Genomic DNA, 20,956 nt, shown 5'->3' on the forward strand with positions numbered 1-20,956 from the left:
AGTTCCTTCCTAACCTAATCATGTACCAGTTTTTGGTTTGGCTCCCAGACCCTCCTTGGCTCCCAGATTCCCCCTTTGGTTGTGGCTTTCCAGCTCTGTAGAGTGATGGTGATGAAAAAATTCAATTCCTCTAAGTTCTCAATGAGTCTGGGACTCAGGGCTTCTCAGGGAAGGAGCTGCTGTTCCCACATGGTGGTTGTCTCACTTCCCCATGGGATACATTAAGCTACACCCTATTCTTTTCCTGTCCCCAGGCATGAATATAAAGATGAAGCATCCTCTGCTCTGGGAACTTAATTATGCATAGTCCTTCCTCTTCAGATGAAGCTGAGGACTAGCTAAGAATGAATACTACAAAATGTCAATTTAATATTGAGCTGAAATCAATGTAGTTGCTTGTGTATCCTAGATCTGGTTTTACAGATGAGGAAACCGAGGTTCAGGGTCTCACAGGTAATAAGTCACAAGGGCAAAATTAGAATCCAGGTCCTTTGGCCCCATATCCATCACTCTTTCCACTGCACTAGTTGTCTTCTGAAAAACAGTCCTTACATTCCAACTCTTGGACTGATTTGTATTATTATTATTATTATTTTGGTCTTTATCAAAAGAGAAGAAACATGACCCATCTCTCACCCTCTCTGTCTCTCTTTCTCTCCCTAGGCTGTAGCTACGAAGGAAACACCTACAACAGCTCCCTAAAATGGCAGGTCCCAGGTAACCCCTGTGTCCTCCACCAGTGCCAGGTAAGGAGACCAGCCAGAAATTTTAGTCCCTTCCAAAGGGATTCCACTGACCCATTTCAACCGCCCCTTTCATGTAAAGGGAACCTCAAGTCTTGCTTCTATTTATTGCCACATTTGTCAGAATGTAGGAGTTCCCCAAGACAAGTAGGCTTTGGAAACACACAGCTGAATTGTTCAACTTCATGGAATGTTGTTGGGGGGGAAAACTGGGTAAGATGCATAAGACCTTGGGGAAAATGCAAGTCTTCCTGTGAAGTCAGCTTTAAGGAAAGCCATGAATTCCAATAAGCAGAAAAGCAGTTTTGTTTGAGCAGATTTGTTTTCTTTCTTTGATTTAGAATCATTCTGAAAGTTGGCCAATCTGCAAATTGTATTAAATGTAAGCAATTAGTATTCAGGAACCCCAATGATGTCAACCTGCTAAGTTCAGAAACAATCAGACTTCAGCGCCCAACTATTCCAAGGAGACCAAGCATCGCTAAACTGGTGATCATACCCCACCTCTGCAAGTGTTGCAGAATGAGGCTGAGGGGAGAATGCCCCCTTCCAATGCCCCCATTTCTTGGTCTACTTGAGAAAACTCTTCCCTCTCCTTCCTTTTGAGTGCTACTGTGTCTCAGGGGACATTTAGCTTGGCAAAATGAGGAAACTGAGGCAAAGAGAGATGAAAAGAGTTGTCTGTGGTCACCCTCCTAGTCAGTCTGGGGTAGGATTTGAAATCAGATCCCAGGATTCCCCAGTCTCTGTTAGCCTGGTATTGGTAGATTATCTAGAAGACAATTTCTGCCTTCACCAAACACAGTGGTATTGGTGTTAGGAAATTTGGATTTAAAGTAGTTCATTCCTGGGAAGGAATGACTACATTAATTAATAATAATAACAATAATAAGTAATAATGACAATGAGAGCAATAATAGACATTTATGTAGAGCCAAGAACTTTCTACCTAGTCTTTCTTGGTCTCCACCCTCCCTAGGAAGTGCAATTATCATCATCTCTATTTTTTTTTCCTTTAAATCCTTCCCTTCTGCCTTGGAACCAATACTGTTTATTGGTTCCAAGGTAGAAGAGTGGTAAATGTTAGGCAATGGGGATAAAGTGACTTGCCCAAGGTCACTCAACTAGGAAGTATCTGAAGCAAGACTGGAAGCCAGGACCTCCCATCTCTAGGTCTGGCTCTCCATCCACTGAGCCACTGAGCTGCCCCCGATCATCCCTATTTTTAAAAAGTTTTATTGTTATGTTTCATTTTTCCATTATAAATGTGAACAGATTATGCCCCCTTCCTGAGAGGTTTCTCCTAACAAAGGAAAACTGTTAAGTAAAACTAATGATGCAGTGACCTCCTCTGAAAGTACTGAGTAACATCTGACTCCTGTAGCATGCCCCCCACCCCATTAAAAAAAGGGATAGTAAAAGATTATCTTTGTCACCCACATCCAACCCCAGTGGAAAAAAGAAAGAAAAGACAGGTTTCTAGTAACAAATATGCATGTTGAGCAAAACCAGGTCCTTCCATGTTTACAGATATGTGAGTGGTTGCCCTTCCTCCTGAAAGAGGATGGAGAATATATATATTTATTTATTTCTACATATATGTCCGTATGTATTTGTGTAGATACAAATAGGGAGAGCCTGAGAGAAGGGCAGTCTGGCAGAGTATTGTTTGAGGGATGGGGAGGAGGAGAAAGGCAGGACCCACTGCACAAGGATGCTTAAGACCATCCAGAGGCAATGGCCCTAGAGAAAGGAAGGGGAGGTGAAAGGGGGACTGGAAGTGCCACTTAGCAAGTAAAGCTCATTCCCCCCAAACTTAATTAGTATTGCCTTTAAAAAGCCTTAGTATGGATTGTAGAGTGAAAAACAAAAACCTTCCTTTCCTTCAATGTTTTCTCTGGTTTTTCTCCTCCCCTTGATTTCTTCTTTCCTCTCTGCTCTCCCTCTTGTCCTCCCTCCCCCCTTCCTCTTCTTCTTTTCTCTCCTACCTCTTTCCTCACTCAATTAGCATTTGTTAAACACTTACCAGGCTCCAGAAATTGGGATAAACATAGGAGACACAATGAAAGGCAAAGATAGGGATCCATGCTCTGGAGGAACTCAGATTCTCCTAGGGGGAGACAGAACTTTAGTAATTGCCCATGCAAGCTCTCTACAGTGTAAAAGGGAGATAACCTCAGTGGGGGGCTGGGGGACCAGACTGGTTAAGGTCTGCAGAAGATTGGCTTTGAGCCAGGAGGAAGAGATGAGGAGGGAGATGGCACATTGTTGGAGGAACAGCAAGACGACTTATTGGATCACAGATGAGTGGAGGGAAGCAAAAAACCAGGGAGGCTGGGAAGGACCAACCTTAGAAGAGCATCTAGAGTCACTTTTTATATCTGGTTCTAAAGGTAGTAGGGAGCCAAGTGGAGATGCAATCAGAATTACACTTTGGGAGCATCACTTTGACATCCAAGTGGAGGGTTGGAGGGTGGACTGGAATAGAGAGAGACTTGAGGAGGGAGACCAACATGGAGGCTGTTGTTGTAACCCAAGTAGGAAGTGATGCGGGTCTGCATCACAGAAGTAATGGTACCAGAGGAGAGAAGGGACCAGAGACAAGAGATGCAAATGTTGAAATAACAAGACTTGGAAAAAGATTGGATATATGCAGTTCATGCAAGTGAGGATGTCCCTTTGGGTGCAAGCCTGGGTGACTGTGCCAATGATGGTGTCCCAGAGAGTAATAGGGATGCTTAGAAGAGGGGAGGGTTTGAAGGAAGAGCTAATGGGTTTTGTTTTGAACTAGTTGAGTTGGAAATGTCTCCTCTCTTTTTTCTTTCCAGCCTTCTTCCTTTCTCTTCCATTTCTCTTTTCTGTCCCTTCCTTTTCCTCTAATCTCACTCTATTTTCTCTCCCCTTCCATTCTATTCCCTCATCCCTCTATTCTCTTTCTGTTTCTCATTTCTTTCCCCTCTTTCTCCCACCTCTTTCCTCATTTCCTCATCGTGTTAGGTTGGCCCTCTTTGTTCTCTCTCTTCCAAATGGGCGTGGGGACCACAACTCCACTAAATCTCTCCCGCACTCTCTTTAAGGATCATAAATATCAGTGAGAAGCATAGAAATATTCTCTGAGGCATCAGATTCTTTCATCTCTCTAACACTTTTCCTCTCAGGGAAGAGGAGACAAAGATAATCACCTTCTGGGATTGAAGTTTTTGTTTCTACTGAGGCTTTTGCCCATTTCCTGCCAGATGAACTGAGTAAACCCTGCCTAGAACTGGGGTGGTGGGGAGGACGTCCCTTACCTGAGATGTCATGAGGTCCAGCTGAAGACTGCTAGAAGCTTCCTTGTTAAGAAGGGAATACCTCTGAGATCTCAACAAACAAGTTTCCTGATCATAAGCCTCCATGGGTCATATTTTCCCTTCCTGAAGTTGTTACAGATAGCCTAACTATATTCCTTTTACATAAGTTCCCTAAAAGTCAGCCTCCTTCTTCAATCAAAATGATCCATTTTCTAGATTAAAAAAAAATGCTGAAACAAGGTCAGGTGTGCAAAACCCTTTACGATGATTATCCTAATGATCATTGCGGTAATTCTAGCTCCCTTTGCAAGTCCTGAGTTGCTGGTATTGGGCCAGGGAAGGAGGTTTCTTTCTATCTTGGGGCCTATCCTTAGTGGCAAAAACCTTAGGATTCTACAGGTCTGGAGTTAATGTAGAACTCATACAAGTTCACTTGACTGAGATTCAAAAGCCATATGGGTGGCTCTTTAGAAGGAAGCACAGACTAGTTGGACAGTTTTGAAAGTAACATGTAGACTGTATTACTTACTTTGAAAACAAAAGTAGCCTAAAATGGACATTCATAGCTTCAGACAGAATCCTCATTTTGTCTTTTGAAGGAAATGCTCTCTTTTTATTATTTAATTTCAGAATTAAAAAAAAAAAAGAAAATACCATGGATAGAGGTGGGCCAAGAATCCCTCCTCCTCTTCTCTTCCCCCTTTCCCCTCAAACTCAGAAGATCTTGGAGGGCAAGAGGGAGAAGATTTTAGATGCCACTTGCTGCAGGCATTTAATTTCATGGTCCATAATCTATGTGACTTCAGGGGGGGCAAATACTGTGTGCAGCTGTGGAGGAGGCGCAGATACAGAAAACAATTTGGTTGGCTTATATTTGCCCCCAAACATAATGAATGGCATTGTTTCATAATTTTCAACAAATTTGTAGGTTATAGTGGAGCGATGATTGGGCTTGGAATCATAAGGCATGGCTTCAAATCCTGGTCCTAATCATTAATCACTTATGTGGTCTTAAATCATTTTCTCTCTCTGGGTTTAAGTTTCTTCATCACCCAAATGGGGGAGTTAGAATAAATGTCCTGGAATAATCATTAGATAGTCAGGCATTGTGACCCAGTGGAAAGAGGATTAGGGTTCAAATACCATCACCATCATGAATTGGGTGGCTATGGCAAGTCATTTCTTTCCCTGGGCCATACTTTGCTTATTTGGAAAATGAGTGGGTTGGACTAGATTCCTTCTAGGTCTAGAACTATGAATCCATGATGACAGCTGGCATTTAGATGGAAATGGAAACCAAAGGAGATTTTAAAAATGGTGTCTGACTCTTTATAAGCCCATTTGGAGATTTCTTGGCAAAGATACTAGAGTGGTTTGTCATTTGCTTCCTCAGCTCATTTGACAGATGAGGAAACTGAGACCAACACTGTTAAGTGACTTGACCAGGGTCACCCAGTGAGTAATAAATATATAGGTGAAATTCAAATCAGGCTTGCTTCTCTATCCACTATACCATCTTGCCTCTAATGTTCTTTCTAGTTCCAAATCTTTGAGCCCATGAACCGTGAGCCATTGTTCTCCTGATTTAGAGAAAAGATCCATTAAAAAAAGTTTAATTTTATTTTAAACATTGGTCATTTCCAAATATTCCTCCTCCCATTGCTATTTAAGCCCACCCTTTTAACAAAGAAAAACAGTTCAGCAAAGCTAGCTGATGATTTAATGGACTTCTATTTTTCCAAAAACTTGTTGAACAAATTATTTCATAATTTTCAAAATGAATGTATGAGCCCATGCTTGCAACACTTAGCACCCATCTTCCTCTACCTCTACTAAAGTAGGGAGAAATGTTTCATCACTCTTCTTGGGAATTGTCATTGAGTTTTGCAATAACTCAGATGTTTTGCTTCCATTTGGGTTCTTTATAAAAATATTATTATGTAATTTTAAGAGTGATTCATTTAAAAGGATTTAGCAATGCATTGCTTTTCAGCTAGACTTGGAGGAGAACTGGATTTGGGGAAGGGAATTAGATTTAGGAGCATCATGGTAAATGTAGCGAAGGCCAAGATGGGAATTAACATTGGCAGGAATCAGCCATGGGGATAAATTGTCAGAATCTGAACTTGGACTTATGAAGCAGGTCCACCCACTGGTAGATGGCCAGGACTGGGAAAGGGACGAACCTCTTCCTTTCTGCCATCGACTCCTTAAAAAGAGTTGTGCCTTCATGAGGTGGCGCCTCCTTCGAGTAAGAACTTAGCCCAGAAGAGTGCTTTGCCAGTGCTGGTGACTATTGTTCCATGACCAGCAGCCAGAGAGGGCAAAGATTCTCCAGGGAGAACTCTGATTTGACCTGGTTGTGGTCCTTTGTTTTTCAGGAAGGAGTTGTGACCAAGGCTGAAATGCGCTGCGTGGTTCATTGTAAAAACCCTACCAAACAGCAAGGGATGTGCTGCCCCACCTGTCCAGGTAATACTCTTGGGAAGGGACAAAGCAGAGCCTGGGATGGACCACCCTGAGTCCATCCACATCCTCCATTCCCCTCTAGGTGGTCCTTCAGTCATTTCTGTTGTGTCTGACTTTTCATGACTCCATGTGGGGTTTTCTTGACAAAAATCCTGGAGTGGTTGCCATTTCCTTCTCAAATTCGTCTAAAAGATGAGGAAACTAAGGGAAATAGGGTTAAGTGACTTGCTCAGGGTCACATAGCAAGTAAGTGTCTGAAGCTAAATTTGAATTCAGGAAGATGATGACTCCAGGTCTGTCAGTCTATCCACTGTGACACCTAGCTATGTTATGACACCTGGCTTTAGGTCATTTGTATATAAATATATTAATAAGCCATTTGAAGTCTGTAGTCCTTCATTTTATCTGAATGGGACTCTCATCTATAGTTCCGAACTTGTATTGTTCAGGCATTTCATTCATGTCTAACCCTTCATGACCCAACTTGGGATTTTCTTGGCAAAGATATTGGAATGGTTTGTTGTTTGCTTTTCCAGCTCATTTGACAGATGAGGAAACTGAGGCAAACAGGGTTAAGGGATTTGCCCAGGGTCACATAGCTAGTAAGTGTCTAAGGCTGGATTTGAACTCAGGTCTTCATGATTACAGTCCTGGTGCTCTATCCACTGTGCCAGTTGGCTGTTCCTACTTCCTAATAATCACTTTTCAAACATTATCTTGCACCAATGGGTTTTTATAACCTTTTCACCACAGTCCTTACTAGAGAAAACTAAGTAAAAGCTGAAGAAGGAACTCTCAACTCCTGGAATAACAGCAACAATCACTACAAAAGCTAGCCCCTCCCATCCCCCTGTCTGTCTGTCCGTCTGTCTGTCTGTCCATCTGTCTGTCCATCTGTCCGTCTGTCTATCTATCTATCTATCTATCTATCTATCTATCTATCTATCTATCTATCTATCTATCTATCTATCTATCTGTCCGTCTGTCTGTCCGTCCGTCTGTCCGTCCGTCCATCTGTCCTTCTGTCCGTCCATCTGTCCATCCGTCCGTCCATCCGTCCATCCATCCATCCATCCATCCATCCATCCATCCATCCATCCATCCATCCATCCATCCATCCATTCATCCATCTGTCCATCTATCTATCTATCTATCTATCTATCTATCTATCTATCTATCTGTCTGTCTGTCTGTCTGTCTGTCTGTCTATCTATCACCTATCTATCTATCATCTGTCTGTTTATCCACCCATCTATCTATCTGTCTGTTTATTCATCTATCCATCTATCTGTCTGTTTATCTATCTATCATCATCTATCTGTTTATCTATCTATCTATCTATCTATCTATCTATCTATCTATCTATCTATCTATCTATCTATCTATGTCTGTTTATCCATCCATCTATCTATCTACCTACCCATCTATCTACAAAATATAAAAACATAAAGATAAATAGATAAAAATAAATATATAAAATATAAAAGTATATTATTTATACATTTAGAAGATATTAAAATATATAAATTTATCAAATGTTTTTAAGTTTGGAAGGAAGAAAACAAACATTTATCAAGTACCTTGTGTGTTCTAGGCACTGTGCTAAGTGCTTTACAAATATTTCCTCATTTCATCCTCAAAACAGCCTTGAGAGGTATGTGCTACTATTATATTTCCACTTTACAGTTGAGGAAACTGAGGCAGACTTTGCCTAGGGTCATGGAGTCTCTGAGCCCAGATTTGAGCCTAGTCTTCATGCAGTGCCTGGCACCTGCTGGTTGACTGACTCAAGGTCCAAACTTTGTCCGCTGCTCCACCTGTAGTGATCAGACTTAGAGCAGGCTTCCTTAATGTCACTAATTAAAGTCATTTATTACCCAATTACACCCTTCCCAGATTGGTTTAGGAAGCTGATTGTCCAGCATGTGCCCACATTCTAATGAATCTCGATTGCTCACAGCTTCTATCTGAGCTCTGGGTGAGGTTTCATCTCATTGCAGAATTTGGTCTTGGTCTTGGAATTCTCTAATTCTAACGTGGCATACTTGGGGCCGAGGCATTTTCCAAGGTGGGATGGAAATCTGCCCCTTCAGCCTCTTCTTCTCTCTAAGCAGAGATGCTCAGGATGGGAATAGTGTTACTTGTAAGTTTGTCTCTGACCGATTTGCACCCCAAACTCAGAGTCCTGATTTTTTCCTTCCATACTAGATTAGGGCAATCTGGGCTTTTACCCAAGGTACTGACATTTAAATGGTCCCTGAACTCCTTCCTCAAGTGGAAACAACTGGTTTTATGTTTTTGTTTTTTTCTTTTGTTTGTGGCATTCACATCCGTGGTTCCATATGTAGATGGACCTTCCCAGTGTAGAAGCTCCCTTCATAGATGGGGATCTACCATTCTTCCTCTGTAACTTTCAGTCTTAGAGAAGTTGCCTGGAGGCAATGAGAGGAAGTTCTATGACTTTTCTAGGGTCTCACAGATATTGCACATCCGTGTCATGAGATCAAGCCCAACTCTCTGGGGATCACAGACATTTGTCACCTCATTAGCTCCTAGTTAACACAATTTCCAATAGGGGAAGACCATAGACATTAGTCCCTCTAGGAGATCTGGGAAGGCCACAGTGAGTAAGGATCAGGGCAAGGTCTGGCCATGGAAGAGTACAAAGGCAGCATGGTACAAGCATGATAATGTGGAAAAAACTGTGGCTTTGGGAGTCAGAAAACTTGAATTCAAATCCTACCTCAAGTCACTTAGTCCTTATTTAACCACTGGCTCTCTGGACCTCTGTTCCTCCTCTGTAAACTGAGACTTGACTTGAATTGGTGGCTCCTTAGCCTGTGATCTGTGAATAAAAATTAAAAAAAATTAAATATCCATTTTAAATAATTTAAATAAAATCTTATTTAACATGTTTAAAATATTCTGATAACTCTTTCACTATCTGTAGTTTTCTTGGTAATCTCCTCTATTTTATTTTGTACATTTGATAACATTATTCTGAGAAAGGCTCCTTAGATTTCAGCAGACTGCCTCAGAGATCCATGGCCCCCAAAAGCAAAGAACCGTAGAGTGAAATGATTCCCGGAGTCTCCTTTGGTTCTAGGTTTATGATCCTATGTTCTAGGGTGTGAATAAGAAAGCTTTCAGATTGGAAGCTTCTTCTCTTCAACCTGTCTTCCCATGGTTATGCTCTCTGTGAATCCCATCTTGGTCTATTCTGTTCTCCCCTAACCTTTCCCGAAATTGCTAGTTTTAGGTTTTCAAAGTCTCAGATCTTTCTCCCAATGTCTGAGTTTTTATCTTTTTTTTTTTAAGTGTATTTATTTAATTAATTAATTTAGAGTATTTTTCCATGGTTCCATGATTCATGTTCTTTCCCTCCCCTCCTCCTTCCCCCCTTCTGGAGCCAATGATCAATTCCATTGGGTTATCCATGTGTCATTGATCAAGACCTATTTCCATATTATTACTATTTGCAACAGAGTGATTGTTTAGAGTCTCCATCCCCAATCATGTCCCCATCGACCCATGTGATCAAGCTGTTGTTTTTCTTCTGTGTTTCTGCTCCCACAGTTCTTCCTCTGGATGTGGATACATTCTTTCTCATGAGTCCCTCAGAATTGTCCTGGGTCATTGCATTTCAGCTGAGTTTATCTTAAGAAATTGCTCTGAGACATATTCCGTGCTCCCTGCCCTGGCACTGAGATGACTAGCTATGGCTCTGAGGATGCATAGCCTGGTGTTAAGGCACTCTGAGGAAGGTTTTCGAATCCCCTTCTCCCAACCACAACCTCCCTCACTTCAAGCTTCTTGGTCTGATGCAGAAATGTCAAACCCACAGGGACTCATGAAGCCCATCATGGCACTCCAGAGAGCAAGCAAACCAGATTAAAATGCCATTGGCAAATATTTAACCAAATAAATAAAAATAAAACAAGGCATAGATAATCTCAATATGTGCTTTTCTAAGCCAGTTTGCAGCTCCCTGGAATCCTTAGGTGCAGCTTAGAGCCCCTGTTTCTACTTGAGTTTGACACCGCTGGTCTAATGCATAGAAAATCCCTCCATTTGGCCACCATGATTCAGATCCAGGGGGTCTGCCTTCCAATCTGGGAGGACCATGGGTAAAAATTAGTTTGGAAGGAATAGTCGTGGCTTTCCCATGTTTCCAGAAACATATATACATGCACACGCACATACACACACACACACACACACACACACCAGTTTAATATTGTATTACCTTGGCCACAGCCAAGGATGATGATGAGGAGACCAGATGTGTGCTTGAAAACAGAGAACTGAGACCCTCAGTGGATTTAGTCTAAGCTTTCTGTTCTCCTACCGCTGTCCAGTGGAATCGGTTGGCCCCAGGATATTTCTTAGACTGAGCCAAAACTGCCTAGCAGACAGGGAGGTCATCTGAAGCTGTGAAGGTTGCCCTAGGGCTTTCCCTGCCTCTCCATCCCCATCTTGTAAGACTTATAATAATCCGATTAATTTTCTAAAAACAATTTCCAACAGCCTCAGTATCGTTTCTGTGCTTTGGGCACACACTGGGGGATTTGGAGATGACAGTGCCTTCCTGCTACTGTGGTCTCTTCATTGATCTTTGGCAGGGAGAAGCTCCCTGTGTTCTAGGAGGCTCTCCCTGTGCTTCTCTTTGACCAGAGGAAGAGTCATCATCATGTAGAGCTCTTTGTATTTGCATTTGGTTCCAAAGGACCGTCTGTGGGGTTAATGGAACTTTGCTGGTTTGGAAAGGCAAGGCCTGATTCCGTGTGCTTGCATGCGTGCATGTGTGTGCGTGTGTGTGTGTGTGTGTGTGTGTGTGTGTGAATTTTACACTTCAAATTTCTCCCATCACATTTTTAAGGGGACATTGTTAGGTTTAAAATACTACTTTGGTTTGCCAGGACTCTTTCCATTTCATAGAATCATAGAAGATGTTTATGAAGCAGGCCAGGATAATAGATCACATAATACACTTGGAGTCAGGAAGCCCTGAATTCAAATCCTGCCACAGGTGCATCTTAGTTGTGTGACCTTAGATACCTGTTGGCCTCAGGGTTTCCTCAAGTGTAAAATGGGAATGATAATAAAGGGACTCACAGGGTCTTGTTAGGATTAAATCAGATGATGTGTGTAAATCACTTTTCAATCCTTAAGAGCTAATCTGACCCTAGAAATCACTTGGCCCAAGTCCCTCATTTTACATTTTAGGGAACTGAGGCACACAGAGTTTGTGTCTTTTTTAAGCTGATACTTTATCATCTAATTAGTCATGAGGCCTGGATTCAAACCCACATCCTATCTCTTCAAATCTCCACTGAGATTTTTGTCCCCTCTGTTGAGGATTCAGAAATTGTGATTGCTCTCCTTCCCCCCCTCAGTTGATTCTCTCCCTTCAACCCTTTGAGACACTTTGTTCCCAGATAGATTTATCTGATTTTATAAAGGAAGGATCCTTTGCTAAAGATATCCCTTTTCCCCTATTTTTAAAAATTATCTATTAATTGGTAATTGCTAGTTCTTACTCCATCTTCCCTCCAATGAGCTTGGATTTATTTTCTATGGAGCGGGGCTCCATGAGCACTTATAGAAATAGTGACCATATCTGTTTTATTGTATCTGGGAGAGCCTGCCAGAGCCAGGGTTATGTATGTGTCTGTATATTTAATAAATATATCTGAGACTGTATAAATCTACTGCATCTCCAACAGAGCTGGGAACATGTTGTACCTCCCTTCATAGAATATCAGCTCCTTGAGGACAAGGACTGTTTCATTTTTGTTTGCGTATCGCCAGCATCTAGGACAATGCTTGGCTATATAGTAGGTACCAAATAAATGCTTGTTGATTGATTCATTTTTCTGTTGATTGTTTTTTTTGTTGTTTGAATGGGGAAGAAGGGCAAAGAAAGAGAATGAGGAAAGGATCTGACAGAAAGCATGAGTGGGAAGGGAAATAGAGCTGAACTAAAGTCTTCATTTCCTTTCAGGGTGTGTGTTTGAAGGAGTTCAGTACCACGAAGGAGAAGAGTTTCAGCCTGAAGGGAACAGATGTACCAAATGTTTCTGTACCGTAAGTACAGCCCAGGGTCTTTCAGGGGGTTCCTTCTTAGGCAGCCTACCTGGGGGTATCATGCATGGGACTTTTCCGCCTACTTTATTCTTCCCCAGAGTTTTCATGTGACTGAGATTTGATGAGATTCAGGGTGTGCATGAAAATATCCTTCCCTTTACAGCGCATCATATCAGGAGTTCTCTTCTTAGAGGCTCCAGAAGAGGGGCAGAGGTAAAGGACATGAATTCTAGGACTCTGGCGCCTTTTCCTTCCTCTGTAAGAAACTTCAGTGGCCATAGACTCTAACCCCCTATTTTTTTAAACCCTTACTTTCTGTTTTAGTAACAACTTTAAGACAGAAGGATGAGGGCTAGGCAAACAGACTTAATTGATTTGCCCAGGATCACACATCTAGCAAGTTTCTGAGGCCATATTTGAACTCAGGTCCTTCCAACTTCAAGCCTTTACTCTGTACCAGGTCCTAGAGGCCTTCCCTGCTTCTTCTGAGATTGTCTTATTTCATTATTCCATATGGGATGAAAATATTCCATCCCATTCCTACACTCCAATTTTTTTTAAACCCTTACTTTCCATCTTAGAATCAATACTGTGTATTGGTTCTAAGGCAGAAGAGTGGTAAGAACTAGGCAATGGTGGTTAAGTGACTTGACCAGGGTCACACAGCTAAGAAGTGTCTGATGCCAAATTTGAAACCAGGATGTCCCATCTCTAGACCTGGTTCTCAATCTACTGAGACACCCAGCTGGCCCCCTACACTCCAATTTGTTTAGCCATTCCCTAGTAGAAGGATATTCTCCTTAGTTTTCAATTTTGAGCTTCCACAAAGCATTGCTATAAATATTTTTGTACATATGGATCATCTTCCTCTTTCTTTGATGTTTTTGAGATCCAGGCCTAGTAGTGGTATAGTGGGTTCCAAAGGTATGCACGGCTTGGTAACATTATGAGTATAATTTCCAACTTATTCAGAATGGCTTCACTAATTCACGGCTTGGTCTCCTCCACGTTGGTTTCTTTGTTGTTGTTGTTATCTTTGTCAATTTGATGAGTGTGAAGGAGAACCTCTGAGCTGCTTTAATTTTCATTTTTCCTGTTATTAGTGACTTGGCACATTTTTATATGATTGTTTATATCTTGAATTTCTCCCTAAGAAATGCTTGTTCATATCCTTTGGTAATTTTTCTAATGGGGAATGGCTCTTTCTTTGACATGTCTTTGGAGAGCTTTATGGAGGTTTTAACATTAATAAAAAATGGACATTAACTCCCGGTGGCAGAAGGGGGAAATATCAGTTCTTGACAAGCTGTGCACAATGTCCCTTTAATCCCACTGAGTTCCAGTAGTGACTTAGCAAGGCTGTACTTTTAAAAGCTTTTAATCCTTGCTAATAAAGAGCAGACTCTCTTTATAAGACATGGGCCTTGGTAATGCTGTTTTGGATATTAAAGAAAACCCATAAGGAGTTTTAGGATCTGAAATTCATCAGACCAGAATCACATGTGGGTTCTAGTAAATCATTGGAATTGTCAGGACTGTCTGACTCTTCTCCACTCCCCATACCCAGCATAAAGAGCCCAGAATAAGACAAATTTAGCAGACTGAGGTCAAGTCTTATATGAAAGGAGGGAGGGTAGAAGGGAGGGAAGGAGGAAAGAAGCCTGGAAGGCATGAAGGAAAGGGGAAAAAAGAGGAAAGGAGAGAAGAACAGAAAGAAGGAAAGAAGAAGGAAGGGAAAGAAAGGATGGAAGGAAAGGAGAAAAGGAAGGAATGAGGGAGGGAGGAAGGAAAGAAGAAAGGAAAAATGAGGTAAGGACAAAAGGAGAAAGGGTAAAAGAAAAGAGGAAGGGAGAAAGGAAGGAAGGAAAGGAGAAAGAAAGAAAGAAAGAAAGAAAGAAAGAAAGAAAGAAAGAAAGAAAGAAAGAAAGAAAGAAAGAAAAAAGAAAGAAGGGAAGGAGAGAAGAAAGAAAGGAGGGAAGGAAAGGAGAAAGGAAGGGAGTGAAGGTGGAAGGAAGACAGGAAGGCAAGAAAAGGAAAAAAAGAAGTAAGGAAGGAAAAAAGGAAGGAAAAAAGGAAGGAAGAAAAGATGAAGAGCCCCTTGGGACTAAATGCAGGAAAGATATTGTTGTTCATTTAATTATCCAGTCAAAAAGAATTTCAGTGCCTACTGTTTGTTCAGTACTAACTAAATTCAATTGAAAAAATATTACGAAATGCTTATTATGTGGCAGGGTTGTGCTAGGTATTGGGAATATACATACCAAAATGAAATTGTTCCTGCTTTCAAGGAGTTTGCATTCCACTTATCTATTTATCTATTAAGCAAAAGAGTCATTTAACCCTGAAATAAATAGTCTGTTCAGACTTTTCTTCTCTTCTCTTATCTAGTCCGGCAAAAGGCATTTTATTCAGGGCGCCTCTCTGGCTATAAATTCCAAAGGAAAAGCAGTCACCATTGACATACCAACCATTTGACTTTTCAAATAAAGTTCATTTCTTAATTTGATTTGCCTGGAGATGGCAGACTTTCCCCTTCACTGTTAATAATTGGGCTATGTGTCAGAAGTAGCAAGATTTCATGGACAAGAAGTTCTGGATTCAAATCCTGACCTCCACACCATAGCAGGTCACCAAATCGGAGGGCCTTGATAGCTAAGGTTGTTAGCTATGGAAAGAAATTATTGTTAAATGTTTCCTCATTGGCAGTTGCTTAGCAACCCCCCAAACATTCAGAAGGTGTCTAAATGAATAGGAAAGTCAGGGGCTTGTTCCCAGCTACCCTTAAGGCTGTCTTTTAGGATTGTGTAATTTTCCATCTGGAAGGAAATGGAGAGCCCCTCTACCAACTTCTTGGCTCTACAGACATACAAATAATGAAACTGGCTTGAAGCATGTTGGTGACTCATTGAGGATGAAATGGCTCCTCCAGTCATCTTTCTATTATCCTCTGCAGCCTCTGTCTGGGCAAGACTTCCAGAGTGGAGTCAGGACCACCTGGATTTAAATCCCACTTCTGTCATTTGGGAGCTCTGTAACCCATAGGAAGTCTTCCCCAATCTGAGCCTCAGTTTCCTCAAGTGTAAAAGAAGGGAGCTCTGACTAGATGTCTTCTAAAGCCCTTTCCAGCTCTAAATCTATGATCTCATGTACCCAAGATTCCCTTGAGAGTCTTAGAGGTCACGCTCTCATAAACTCCTTGATGCTTCTCTCACAAATGCCTGGCACACACTTGGCACTTAATACATGCTTACTGAATGCGTGAACAGGTTCCCTTTTTAGATCACTGGACTTTCTAGCCATTGAGTCCAATTCTTCCTCTTTATCTTACAGTCTATAAAAGAAAAGCTAAGCAACTTGCCCAAGTGTCACGCAGCTGGCGAGTATCTGAGACAGTATTTGAATGGAGATCCTCCATCCTCCAAACCCAGTTCCCTACCCACTAGGCTGTATTACCCTGGAAGCCAATCTTGGTGACTTTAATTGGATGATTTCTTTGCTTCAGACTTTAGCTTAAGGGAAAGGAAGGGGAGAAATGAGAGCATTCTTGGGAAGAGGGGGAGTGAGGTCAGAAACGCAGTCATTCATCCACCTTCCAAGTTTCCTTTCTCATGCCCTCATATGAACACAACCACGTTCTTAATTTTCATACGCGCGCTTTTCTTTTGATGTAGCATGTCTGAAAGGGAGGTCTTGGCAAGGCAAGGTCCTGATGGGAGAAACGGTAACCATGGAGACACTGGAATGCGGTGCTCCCAACTCCCAACTGGGGCTCCTCCTTTCCCAAGTAATTACAAAATCTCCATTTTGTTGACCAGGGTTGCCCTGGCTGTAGGCTTGAGGGGCTCTGGCATGTGAGGTATGTGGGCACGGAGAGTGCCCTCATGCTGAGCGATTGGGGTTTTACCCAGGCCCAAAGGCACTCGGAGCCTCCATCCCAAAAGGACGAGAGCTTGCCAGGTTCCTATGGAAAGGATGTTGGGTGTTGTAAACCTGCCCATAATCTGGGCAAGAGGCAAAAAAAAAAAAAAATCTCCCTTACTTTTCTCTGGGGTTGCTGAGGTAAGGACTCACTAAAATGAAAACACTTGGCCTTGAGTTTATTCAGGTGCTCTATGTATTTGGTTAGGAAGGAGAATGTCTATAGACCTGGCTTCATCCACTCCAAAGATCTGAGTTCAAATCCAGCCTCTGAAAGTCTTAGGTCCCCTAGACAAGTTTCCAGATGATAAGGTACAAAACGGGCACCTGGATAGAGGGAGCTTCCTTGCCAAGAGTCAGCTACCAGTGAAATCCTGTTAGGTTTGGGCTCCCCCAAACCAAAGTCATTTCGTGGAGACATCCTATTCAGCAGAGTGCTAGACTTTGAATGGATGTAGAAAGACCGAGGTTCAAATACCGCTTGGGACAAGTGTCCTAAGCAAGTCACCTAACCTTCTTGAGCCCCAATTTCCTCATTTGAAAATTGGGCAGGTGATAATTGCACTTACGTCACAGGGATGAGGTTGGATAGATTGGACCCATGGTTTCAGCAGTGCAGAAGACACTTCTTTGACTAATTCAGGTCGACATCTTGTAGTCTTACTTAGAACACCAAGAAGTTCATTAAGTGACTTCCCCAGGGTCCCCCAGTCCCAGCATGCAATAGAGGTAGGATTTCAACCCACATCTTCCTAGCTCCCAGGCCAGCTTCTCTGCCTCCTACTCCATGCTGCCTCTCAGAAGGCTGTGGCAATCAGGGGAGGGAATGCAAAAATGGTACAAAATTGAAAGCTCCACAAATGAATGAATGAATGAATGAAAAAAGCATTCATGAAATACTTCCTCTGGGGAAGGAGTGAAAACAAACAGAAAAATGAGGCAGCTCCTGCCCTCAAGAAGCTCACAGCCTAAAAATGGAGAAAGGTTTTGACTCCCCCAGTATCTCAGAAAGGAATTCTTGAAGCCCAATTCTTGGAAGTCTAAAAGAGAAACCTGTGACCCACTGTCATTCTTTTCTGATTGGGCAGCAAAGGATCCCAGTGGATAGAGCTTAGGACTTAGTGTCAGGAAGACCTGATTTCAGATACTGCCCCTGACACTTAACCTCTATCTGCCTCAGTTTCCCCATATGTAAAGTATATTTTAAAATAGCACTGAGGATAAAATGAAATCATATTTATAAATAGATTTGCAATATAGAAGTAGTAGTAGTAGTAGTAGTAGTAGTAGTAGTAGTAGTAGTAGTAGTAGTAGTAGTAGTAGTGAAATGGTTGGTATAATCACTTTCAGTGTCAACTTTGGGAAGTGACCTTCTTCTAGCTGGGATGAGGAAATACATATAATTTATCAATATGCCAGTGAGGCATTGGGCACAGCTTCAAATTGTTGTCCACCTCTTATCTTTTTGGGTCCTTACAACAAATCTGGGAAGTTGATGTAATTATTATGCCCATTTTCCTGAGGGGGAAACTAAGGCAGATTGAAAGGTTAAGTAATTTGCCTAGGGTCACACAGATGGTAAATGCCTGAGACAAGATTTGAACTGAAACCTTCCTGACCCCGGGTCCAGGACCTTATCCACTGCATCATGATGTCTAACCCCAAATTAAATTGTAAATGCAATTGATATGATTGTCAGAATCCAGAACCCTTCAGGAACAATCTAGACTACAGAAATTTTGAAACGATGGTTTCTATCCTAAGAACGAGGCGGGAATATTTCCTGCAGAAAACTGACCCTGGTTAAAGCAATCCTCACTTGTGTGCAATTTCTCTTTCCTGTACAAGTGAAGGGTAGCTCTGCGCCCCTTTGTTTCGAGATGAACCTTGGAGTGAGAAGCTGGGGTAGAAGGGAGCTGGTCTCGGGGAGCCCAGAACAGGAATTGCTTCAGGTTTACAAGGCTTCTGACCAAGATGGCAGTCCAGGAGCACTTTGTGTTCATTAATAACAAAGTATTTTAAGAACTCTTTCTGTTAGCCGTGCATGTGAAATCACTTACCGATGGAAAATGGGGCTCACACGTCCGTAGGATGCTGTTAAAAGGATGGCAAGGGTTCAGTCTGTAAAAGCAGCCAAATTAACTAGCCAAGATCAATTGCTTTTGGTGACAAAGGGGGATGGGGGAGAGAGGGCTTCCTCCTCCTTTCCCTCCCAATAAACCTGGGTTGTTAATGGACTGTCTGTGATAAAGGGGCTCCATTTATTGGCTCCTAGAAGCCCTCGAGTCCATAAACACCTTTGTTCAAACTAATAGTCTAGAAAAGGCAAAGTGCTGTCTCCTAGGAAAAGGAGCAGCCCCAGAAAACTTTCAGGAAAGAAGAAAGAATGCGGAGACCCGCAGCCTCTTCTCAAGCCTTTCCTCTTCTCTCCCTTTGCTTCTCGTTCTTCCCCTTCTTCCTGATTTGCCTTAATTTCTCTGAATCCAACAGGGAATAGAAGAGATGTGTGTTAAAGTGGAAGAGCTCGGAAAGACTCATGGATTTATGTCCATCGATGTTGCAATCACTCTAAATATCTTTGTAAGGAATCTCTATGGCTTCTCTTGGGACAGCTTATTTGAAAAAAAAAATCTAAGCTTTGACGAACCCCCCAGTTTATCATGGCAGAGGAGATGAGCCGAAGAACGTGCCCATCTCCAATTGGACATTTCAAATGGAGATTCTAGAATTTGGCTCTCGATTGAGTTTAGTTTTAAGGAAACTCTTCTTAGAGAGTACAGATATGGTCTGTGATTTCTATGGTAACAGGATGGGGCAGCAGACTAAATTTCATGCTTTTTATTGTTACATTTTCCTCCTAAAAATGGGAACTTGGGTTCCTCCATTACTGTGTCTTCTCTTTGCATGGTATCTGCTGAATTTATGGAAATGCCGATGATCTGGTGCTGTTTAATTGTGGAATGTCACAATCCCTTTCTTCTTGGTGCAAAGGAGGGAAGTCTGGTGGCATCTCTTTGAGTTAATTGAAATGGAAGATTGAGTGAATGGAAAATTGGTGACTTGGACAAGGAAAACAGCAACACTGGTACTTCAGAGGAGTACTGATCTCATTGGTGTGGCTACTCCCTCCCTCCAGCATCATTATCCATCTTCCCTTTATTCCATGGAATTCTCCTCCCTGTCCTTCCATGAATTCTCTATGGAGTATCTACCCAATTAGTAAGGATTCTTCCTCTAGAGCTTTTAATATTTGGTTGAGCCTACTCACAAACTTGGGCTGTCCTATGATAAAGGATGGAATGAGATGAGGATTAAAAAGTAGCACAATTTAATGGATAGAGAACCATCTTTTGAGACAGGAAGATCTGATTTCAAATTCTATGTCTGACGCTTGATGGCTATGTCATTCTGGATAAGTCATTTAACTTCTCAGTGCCCTTGGGCAATGCTCTATGACTCTCAGTTGCACAGTGGTTAGAGGTGGAAGGAATTTCCACACTGGGAGTGTCACCAAAAACTATTGGATCACATATATGGACTAAACAGAATAATAAAAACTACCATTCATATAGAGTTTTGGAATTTAGTAAGTACCTGCATATTATTTCATTTGTTTTTCATAATAGGTAGGTATCTAAAAGATAGTTATGTCTATTTTACGCATGAGGAAACTGAGGTTTAGATGGATTATGTTATGTGCTCAAGGTTCTGAAACTAATAAGTAAAAGAGATGGGATTTGAAGTAGACAATATCAGAAAACATTCATTTATGAGAAGGATACAAGTTCCCATTTAAAAGAGGAAAATGGAGCAATAATAAACATATGATCAAAGAAAATGTAGATTGGGATTAAATCTGTGATTTTGAAATTATAAGGGAGCTCCCTCTACCAAAAGGGGCTGGGATCTCCTCTGCCACTAATAACCTTACCCAGTAGCTTAGAGCAGAGGTGTCGTGTTAGTGTAGCCCCAACATTCCCAATTGAATCAGATTAAAATGTAATTGATAAATATTTAACAAAATAATAAAAATACATTAGATCAGACATAATGTTAATATGTGGTTTTCTACGTTTGATTCGGAGTTTAGTATCTTTTTTGATTTGAGTTCTTTACCACTGGCTTAGAGCAAGCTCTCCACCCATTATATCTCATTACCTTTCAGAAAATGTAGGGATAAACAATTCAGAGTCCCAGATTTCCTGCTATTTTGGGGGAGTATACATTTATTTTGAAAGTTTCTAATGGGGACGGGGTAGTGAGAACATCTGAGAATTAGATAGTGGTTAAAGAGAGAAGGTTCGAGCCAAAATCTAAGATTGCAAAAATGAAAGAAAGGATCCCTGATGAGAGATCATGTCATCCAGTCTCCTGACAAAACTAAAGGAAAATTGGCCAACACCTTATAGGCTCTGGATCTCACTTATCTCTCTGGAAGGCAGTCGTGGC

The 20,956-nt window shown here is 41.6% G+C and overlaps 1 protein-coding gene across 2 annotated transcripts in view; it reads left to right on the top strand.

Annotated features, from left to right (window-relative positions):
- Positions 1-20,956, top strand: part of BMPER (BMP binding endothelial regulator) — a 308,190-nt gene that overhangs the window by 90,124 nt on the left and 197,110 nt on the right. For both annotated transcript variants that reach the window (XM_007499951.3, XM_001365000.4), the window contains exons 4-6: positions 664-746; positions 6,415-6,505; positions 12,507-12,589. In XM_007499951.3, coding sequence (XP_007500013.2) covers positions 664-746; positions 6,415-6,505; positions 12,507-12,589 — 257 coding nt within the window. The remainder of the gene's footprint in view (positions 1-663; positions 747-6,414; positions 6,506-12,506; positions 12,590-20,956) is intronic.

The sequence above is a fragment of the Monodelphis domestica genome, chromosome 7, assembly GCF_027887165.1.
Source record: "Monodelphis domestica isolate mMonDom1 chromosome 7, mMonDom1.pri, whole genome shotgun sequence".
Taxonomy (NCBI): Eukaryota; Metazoa; Chordata; class Mammalia; order Didelphimorphia; family Didelphidae; genus Monodelphis; species Monodelphis domestica.